The sequence below is a fragment of the Cynara cardunculus genome (assembly GCF_001531365.2).
Source record: "Cynara cardunculus var. scolymus isolate 2C chromosome LG 10, CcrdV1, whole genome shotgun sequence".
Taxonomy (NCBI): domain Eukaryota; kingdom Viridiplantae; phylum Streptophyta; class Magnoliopsida; order Asterales; family Asteraceae; genus Cynara; species Cynara cardunculus.
The window spans coordinates 25,564,026-25,573,302 of NC_037537.1; the positions used below are offsets into that span (position 1 = coordinate 25,564,026).

General features: G+C 32.0%; 1 protein-coding gene across 1 annotated transcript; it reads left to right on the plus strand.

The window, feature by feature from the left end:
• The first annotated feature begins 831 nt into the window (after window positions 1–831).
• LOC112518891 (plant cysteine oxidase 1-like) lies at window positions 832–7,695 on the plus strand. The gene is made up of 5 exons (XM_025126675.1): window positions 832–1,328; window positions 3,214–3,335; window positions 3,779–3,941; window positions 4,178–4,381; window positions 7,443–7,695. Exons 1-5 carry the CDS (start codon window positions 1,115–1,117, stop codon window positions 7,574–7,576), a joined length of 837 nt encoding a protein of 278 aa, XP_024982443.1. The 5' UTR covers window positions 832–1,114; the 3' UTR covers window positions 7,577–7,695.
• Window positions 7,696–9,277: the final 1,582 nt, after the last annotated feature.

Below are 9,277 nucleotides of genomic sequence, written 5' to 3' on the forward strand. Positions count from 1 at the left end.
AATATCGTCAAATTTATATCTTATTCAAAAATAAAAATATTATCGGTTTATCAAACCATATAAAATTGTATTATGTCGATAGAGACAAAGAATCGAACGAAACATTATAATCAAGATTACATGTAAAAAATTATGCATAAGTACAACTTATTAAAGTTTCATTCTTGAACTCGTGTAACTAATTTCAGATAAATATAATCAAATACAAAATAAAAATATCATTTAAAATATGAAAAATATAAAATATAATTTGGATAATCATTGAGTTACACTTATAACATAATACTTAATTATTATCTTTAAAAAAATTATATTATTAAACCAAAAATAAATTATTTCGTTATTGATCTAAGTTGGATTGTAATAAAAAATTGAGTTAAATAAATTATAAAAAAATAGAATTTTTAAACAGTTAATTTGATATTAATATTGATATAACTTTTTCAAAATTTTATGATAATTCAAAATTTATATTTTATTCAAAACAAAAAATATTATTGTTTTCTCAAAACCACATAAAAATATTATATCGACAAAAACAAAAAAACAAAATAAAACATCTAAATCAAGATGTATTTCTATGTATTACACGAGTATCCTTGTAGTATATATTAAATGTAGTACTTAATACATAAAAAATAATTTTTAATAATTTAGTTTAAATATTTTATATTACAAATTTAAATAATATATAACAGATGAGGTGGTTTATTGCAATTAACCAACAGAAACAAAATATCTTAAATAGTGGCATAACAGTAATTTCCTCATACATAATATGGAAAATGCACCCCTCATGCGGAAACAGTGGTCGCTAGATGAAACAACTTTCTCTCTCATCAACTTTCTCTCACTAAAACACGAAATCCTATCCATGGCCGCCCCTGGTTTTGCCATGCCGCCACCTCCTCCACCTCCTCCTTATAACCTCACCATCCTCCAACTTTTCCACCACCATTTTTGTCCACACTTCGAATTTCAACGAAGCTAACACAGCTGAAGATGTATATTTTGTAGAATTTAATTGCTTCTATACATCTATTTTGTGATCGGATCTGAGGTTTTTGATCGAGTTTTCGGAAGGTTTTTTCTGTGTGTTTTGATTGATATATCGATGACGATTGAGGTAAGGTTGGCTGATATGAGCAAGAGTATAAGGAAGAAGAAATGTTGCCGGAAGACCAGTAGCAAGAGGAAGCGGTCTCCACCGTCTCCGGCGGCGATTTCGTTTCCGTTGCAGAGGCTTTACATTTCTTGTCTAGATGTGTTCAAAGGCGTCGGGACCGTTCCGTCTCCTACCGACGTGCAGAAGCTTTGCCATATTCTCGGTGAGCGATTTGTGTTTTGAGTTTTATTTACGGCATGTTCGTTTCTAATTAGATGTTAAAAGCCATTGCTGACATCGTATTTGATCACAGAATTGTTGCCATGTTTGGATAATTGTCTAAAAATAGAACATCAGAATAGTCGCAACTAGCGCGCATGTAGGAGGTTCTTTCTTTTCTTTTTATCTATAAACATCTTGGAACTAAATTTAATTTGATCACCACTTACATTAGTTGTAATAATATAACCAAAAACTAGCAAATAGAAAACAATTTCTAGGATGTTTGTGGAGTACAAACAGGAACACACGGAGTTTGATATCTATTATTGGGGACCGTATGCATTTTAAATTGAAAGATGTGTGCATCTCGAGTTAAATTTGTGATTCTCTTGGCCCAAAAAAAACATCGCGTATGATGATTGATCACTGCCTTGAAACGCAAATCCTTTTTCATGAGCTGGAATAATCGAGGCCGGTCATCATAAAGTGGTAATTGTATATTGCATTGCTTTTGGCCATTTCTTATCCGTTAGTTTTATAAAAAAATTCAATAATTTTGTGATGTGAAAAATCACTTTTGAGCATTTCTTATTCATAGATTGTGTGTTGGATTTGGCAAATTTAGATGTTTGCAATGGTGTATGTGATGCACGGGAGCAATACATGTAAGGAAATATTAGAAGAAACTAGACGGATGTTTGAAAATTTGTGAAGTATGCAAGATGTTGATTTGCTATACATTGAAGTAAATTAGATCTAGAAAAATACATTTCCTGCAATCGGGCTTTTTTCACATTGATTTCATCTTCGAACTAAACTTAATTTATCATCAAATCGCTGATATTATATAGGTGTAGATCTAGCTGTATACACTAATTGTTGCTTTAAGTTATCATCACGGAATTGGTATTAATAAGTGTAGATCTGGCTAAAATGACTCTAAAAAAGATTTGTGTTTTTAAGGGAAAGAACAACTGTTTTGGCAATTGGATCAAATATAGTTTCCTTGTTAATTGGTCTAGAAATCTTTTTCCTTTCGTTGATGGCTTCTGTTGTGCTAATTTGGATATATCTATATATATGTATGTATGTATATCATATAGGTGGTTCAACAACTTTTGATTGGACATCCTTGTTGTATGAGCTTCAATCATGTGGATCTAGCTGGTTGAAAATGCATACTGCCACTTTTACATCTTTATTTGTCCATCTATCTCCCCAATAATAGATATCAAACTCTTCTACTTTGTGCATTGATGTTTATACTACACATATACCCTAGAAACTGCTTTTGAATTGCTAGTTTTTGGTTATATTTTTACAACTAATGAAAGTAGGGCATCAAATTAAGTTTAGTTCGAAGATGTTTATGGACAAAAGGAGGAACCTCCTACATACGTACTAGTGTGTGTGAATTAGCAGCGTCTACTCTGATGTCTTTTTTAAACAATTATCCAAACATGGGAACAATTCTGTGATCACATACGATGTTAGCAATGATTCTTAACAAACCTAGGCTCATCATGTAAAAATCTATCTGAATTAACTAGTTATAGATTACTCCAATGCAATGTGGGTTATGGTTTCGTAGCTGTTAACCTCTTTGAAGAAGCTTGTTAATTATTTGATATTTGGGGATTATGACCAACCGTTAAGTCACAAAAAAGTAAGATTGATATCCCACTAATTGCGGTGCTACATGTTCAAAGCCGTAATTTTTGGTCAAAATAGCTTTCAATAGCATGACATCCATGGCATCTTTTAGTTGTTAAAGAAACGTGCATCTTTTTTCATCTAACTTGTTTTGTGTTAGTTTATTCGTATCGTTAATGTTCTTGAATATGTGCGTGTTTTGTTAACGGGAGCAACTTGCCAACTTGTTGCAGATAGAATGATGCCGGAAGATGTTGGACTAAGTAGGAATCTTCAATTCTTCAAGCCCAGAAGTAACGTAGGAGTAACTCCAAAAGTCGCATGTACAACCATATACCAGTGTGAGGAATTCTCGGTAAGCTCTTAGGACCCACTCGGTTTTACAGAAGGTCTTTTTAGGGATTTGGATTTCATGGAGGAATTTGGAATTAGAAGGATATGGAATCTTTTGGTGTGTTAGGTTTGTAGGATTTGGAATGGAATTGAATTCTATTCTTTAAAAGTAATTTATAAAAATAATTAGATTACCCTTTATTAATTGATTATTACAAAATAAGTATTTTTTAACATACTTTAAAATATTATTACAAAAAAACTCTTATGAAATCCTACGAAATACCGACTACCCACTTGAGATTTCTAAATCCCGTGTTTGTGGGATTTCAATTCCGGACTTCCCTTTTAAACCAAACGCAAAATGGCCCCTTAGAAAATCTTTTTGCAACCATGGCAGCCATGGATAGGACTTCCACATCGATCTATTAACGTTCTTGTGTATTGATTTTTGCCTTTTTGCAGCTATCTATTTTCTTTCTGCCTGCAAATGCCGTCATACCTCTTCATAATCACCCAGGGATGACGGTTTTCGTCAAGCTTTTACTTGGGAAAGTGCATATTAAAGCGTATGATTTGGTTAGCACAGAAAACTCAGACGACTCTAATTCTATACTCCCCTCTCAACGTGAGTTCTCCATATATAAAGTAAAACGCGCTTAAAGACAAGTGCATGTTTATGTGAACGGTATATTTAAGTATATAACCTTAAATGAGATTTTAATTAAATCCATGTGTATGAAGCCATTTTTTCTTTAATATGCCAGGAGGTCATGGATTTATTCTAAAATCTCATTTATGTTATATAATTAAATGACCCGTGAATGGTATGTGAACTGACTTGAATACTACTGTTGTCTACAGCAAAGTTGGCAAGTTTAAAAGCCAATGGCGTATTTACTGCTCCGTGTGACACTTCTGTACTATATCCAACTTCGGGGGGTAATATTCATGCCTTCAAGGCTATAACGCCTTGTGCGATCCTTGATGTGATGGGACCTCCGTATTCCAAAAAAGATGGCCGGGACTGCTCATACTACAGAGACATTCCGTACACTGCATTACCATGTAAGTAATCATCGGTCTTCTCTGCTAGATTATGTTATCAAATCTTAGGATTTTTACTACCGATGACCGCCTCTTACCAGGTAAGAGGTGCTTACCGGATTTTGTTTACCAACACACTTTGACCATTTGACCCACAAATATGCTTACTGAGATGTTGACCTAGACACTTGGTAAACAACCCTTTTCAGTCGGTGCTTACACAGACTTAGGTGGCGTTTGTTTTTTAAGAGGTTCTGAAGTCTGAAGTTTGATTTCACTTCTGAATTTTAAGAGGTGGTACTGAAGTCTGAAATCTGAAATCTGAATTAGTCAAGTTTTGGATCTGATAGATTTGGATCGATCTGGGTCATGATTTTACGAGAATATGTGGATCGATCTGGGTCGTGATTGATTTGGAGATCGAATGTCTTGCAAGATAGATTTGGAGATCGAATGTCTTGCGAGATAGATTTGAAGGACTAAATCTGGAGGTGAGGATGGAGGGGAGAGTCTGGAGGGAGCGATTAAGAGGATTTAAGTGATTATGTTATCACTTTTTTTCCAGAGCAAATTAAGAACTTTTCAGCTCTTATTTATATAAAAAAACAAACGGTCTGAAAATAAAAACGTCTGACCAGTTCAGACTTAAGAGGCATTAAGTGGTTTTTTTCAAAAACCAAACAAGCCCTTAGTGATCAGGTCCCATTTTCAAAACAAAATCCAAACCTTAAGTACGACTTCTTGACTTATTAAAGTACATGTCCCACTTTTAATAAATTCACTAAGCCTCAAGGACCAAAATTGAAGTTTACTCTTTATTTTTTGATGTATTGTTATTGAAATTTATAACTTGTATTTTTTAATAATATAATTTAATATTTACAGTAACTATAAAACAAAATTAACATTGGTCTAAGATCGAATTCAAATCAAATTCGGTTCCACCTATGAAATAGACCTGATTGGAACCAAACCTTGTTGGTAGGAGTGTGTCAAACATGTTCTAATACCGTAAAAAGCAGGATGTGAATGAAACGAATTACATTTAGTGGATCGTCCGTGAATCGAATGGTTAGAGATTTATTTATGTTCGTTTATTTAATAGATGAACAAATATGATTTTTTTTTTCCAGTTGGTTAGACGAACGAACACAAACAAATATCTCGTTAATTCAATTATTGTCGTGAACGCTCGTTTATTTATATTTGCTTACGTTCTTATATGCTCGATTGTGTTCATATACCAAATAGTTAATAATAAAATTAGTGAATTAATTTAAAATATATTATAGTTTTTTTTAATTTACTTTGAGATTTCAAAATACTTCAAGGAATGAGATAATGAGTAACGGTGGTTATTTTGTTTATTTATGTTTGCTATAATAAAACTAGATTTATATGACACCAAAAAAAATGTCCGATTGTTATATTATCTATACTATATTATAAAACATTTGGCTAAAACTCTTAAAACTCTTAAAAACTTTTAAAAACTCTTAAACCCTTTCATTCCTAAACGAATTCATCCCTATCCGATTTCATCCCTAAATTCGTGAAACTAACTGCAGATAAACACAATCAAATACAGGATAAACATCTCATTTTAAATATAAAAAATCTAAAAAATAATTAGTATAATCATTAAATTCTAACAGAATACTTAATTATTATCTTTATAAAATTTATAATATTAAACCAAAAATAAATTGTTTCATTATTAAACTTAAATTAAANCAGAGCAAATTAAGAGCTTTTCAGCTCTTATTTATATAAAAAAAACAAACGGCCTGAAAATAAAAACGTCTGACCAGTTCAGACTTAAGAGGCATTAAGTGGTTTTTTTCAAAAAACAAACAAGCCCTTAACCTCTTATCCAGACCACGCTGTTAGGGTCTGTTTGTTGACAGCTTAGTGAGTTTAATGGGGTCACAACTTAGAAAGTGACTTATTCAGTAAGCTTCTTTGGGGGGGGGGAGAGCTTTATGCAGAAAGCCAAGTTTTTTCAAACCTGACTCTCCCAATTTAAAAAACATGCTCCTTTTGTCTATAGAAAAACTCTTCCAAACAAAAATGTTCCCAATCTATACAGACAGATTAATCTACACAATTTTATCCGTATAGGACTTAATGGAAAACTCACCAATCATCCCCTTACCTAGCGCTTACCCAATTTTTGTTGGTAAACGATTCTTTAGTTAACACCATACTTCACAAAGTTTAGCCGTTTAGGCCTCGGATACTAATTAAAATACACGTGTTTTTGTGCACTCGCTTTTTGCCCATGTAGAAACAGGTTTCGCGATATGGTTATTGTTTAATTAATACATATGGTAAGAACTTAAATATAGAGTTAATTATAAAATGAGTCATGTAGTTGACTATCGGTCTGATCTCCTATGCATTTTGATAGGTCATTTTTTTTGTAAAATGTTAAATTAAAACCAAATCTCGTAAGAACGTTTGGGGCTATTTAGCTCACGGACCTTCTCTAGAAGCTTGTTTTAGAAGGTCGTGCTTCTTATTGGAAACTCGTTTGACCTGTTTGTTAGCAGCTTAACGAGCTTAATGATATGGAAAGTGGCTTGTTCAGTAAGCTTCTAGAGGTGAAGCCTTATGCCAATTAAAAAATATGCTCCTTCCATCTATGTAAAAACGCTTCAAAACAAAAACCTTTCCAATCTATATTGACATTAATCCGCACTGATGACTTTGTTCATACAGAACTTAATGGAAAACCAATTAAACAAACCCTAAATGAGATTAAATGAGTCTAAAGATATGACCTTATATGAGTTTTTAATTAATTCATTGACCTCGATTTCTCATCTGTTCTAGTATAATATGAACCGAGTCGGACTCTTCATGGAAACAAACTCTACCTTTTGAGGTAGAGGTAAAGTCTGCATACATCATATTCCTAATCCCAACTATGTGAGGGATTTATGGAGTTCTTTTGGTTGGTTTTGAAAGTACATTGAGGCATACACCTTTTTATAAGCAATGAAATGGATGTTCGGGGATGCTTTTGATTATCGGTTATTGAAATGTGTTTAATTGACGAGTTGCGTGTAATAATTTTCAGATGAACGAGCGGTTATGTCGGGAGAAGAGAGCGAACGATATTGGTGGTTAGAAGAGATCGAGGTGCCAAAAGAATCGGAAATGGAAGGAATCGAGTATATGGGTCCTCAAATAATTGAAATGAGTTCATCATAGCTTAGATTGAATTTTGCTTTGAGTTATGTTTGGTGTATAGGTGTCTCATGGCTTTTGTTCTTTTTGTTAATGTTACATAAACTGGAAATTAACAAAAAAATACTCATTTCACCCCATCATATTTACCTTCTAGTCATTTTTCTTCTTAGTTTAAAATAGAATCACTACTTCTGCAGGTAACCGTTCCACAACTTACGGAGGGGTTAAAAAAGTAATAAAAAAAAAAGGAAAGAAATTTTGCAAGTACAGTTTTCTGAACTTAATTTACAGATTTGGTCTTTATACTTGCAATCGATTTATATCTTGATTTCTACGTAAGTTGAAGAATGGTTATTTGTGGAAGCAATGACTTTTTCGAAGAAATGATTTAAGAGATAAATTTGGTTGGCTGAAATGGGTATTTCTGTACATGAAACCGGTTGGAAGAATTGTCGTTAGCCATGTCTAATTGTTAATTAGCCAGAAGAAAAGAATATAACTTGGTTTTCTACCATTTCTGTTTGTTTGGTTTTGCCATGGAGCCTTCACAAGTTGAGCCGTATAACATCTTCAAAAAGATTATCGATAATTTTTTTTAGTTCACTTTTAAAAAAAGTGAATTAAGAATTAAAAATATTTTAAAAAATTAGTCCACTTTTTGAAATAGTGGAATAGAAGTTAAAAATTGGAAAAAAAAAAAATAGTTTCAATTTCAATAGATTTTTTATTTCAAAGGTTTCTGTATTTTTTACTATAATCGTACAATATAGCGAGATACATTTCGATTTTAATATTTTGTTTTATTATTTGTTATTGTTGATATAATAAGGTTCTATATGGTTTTGAGAAAACAATAATATTTTTATTTTTGAATAAGATATTAGTATCAAGTTAATTATTTAAAATTCTTTTTTTTTTATATCTTTCTCAATTCAATTTTTTATTATAAAATTTAATTTATGTTTAATAATAAAGTAATTTATTTTTGATTTAATAATATAATTCTTTATAAATATAATAACTAAGTATTCTGTTAAAAGTCAATGATTATCCTAATTATAATTTAGATTTTTTATATTTAAAATGAGATATTTATCATATAGTTGATTATGTTTATCTGCAGTTACACGAATTCAAACATAAAGTTTTAATAAGTTATACGTACACATAATTTACTTATAACCTCAAATTTTAAATAATATGCATTAATAAATAGTACTTCATGTATAAAAAATGATTTTTAAAAATTTTTGTCAAATGATTTATAATATAGTACTCTCTATACTTTGAGTTTTTGTCAAAGTATATCTATACTATCTTATAATGCATTTGGCTCAAACTCTTAAACTCTTAAACTCTTAATCTCTTAAAAACAACTTTTGTTGCTTTAAGTACAACCTACCAAAGCTCACGCCCTTCCTAAACCCAATCCCGCCTATCGCAAAGCTCACGCCCTTCCTAAACCCAATCCCGCCTATCGCGCAACCCTGAAATCGCCCCAATTTTTCGCCACGCCCTTCTAAACCCAATCCCGCGTATCCCAATCGATGAAATCGGCTAAGGATTTGATCTAATCGCAACCCTAATCCCAATCGATGAAATCGTTTGATTCCCTATCCCATTTTTATCGCAACCCTAATCCAATTCATCTACTTCTATACAAAGGTATCTGTAGAACATCTACACAAAGGTATCGCAACCCTGAAATCGCCCCATTTGTTT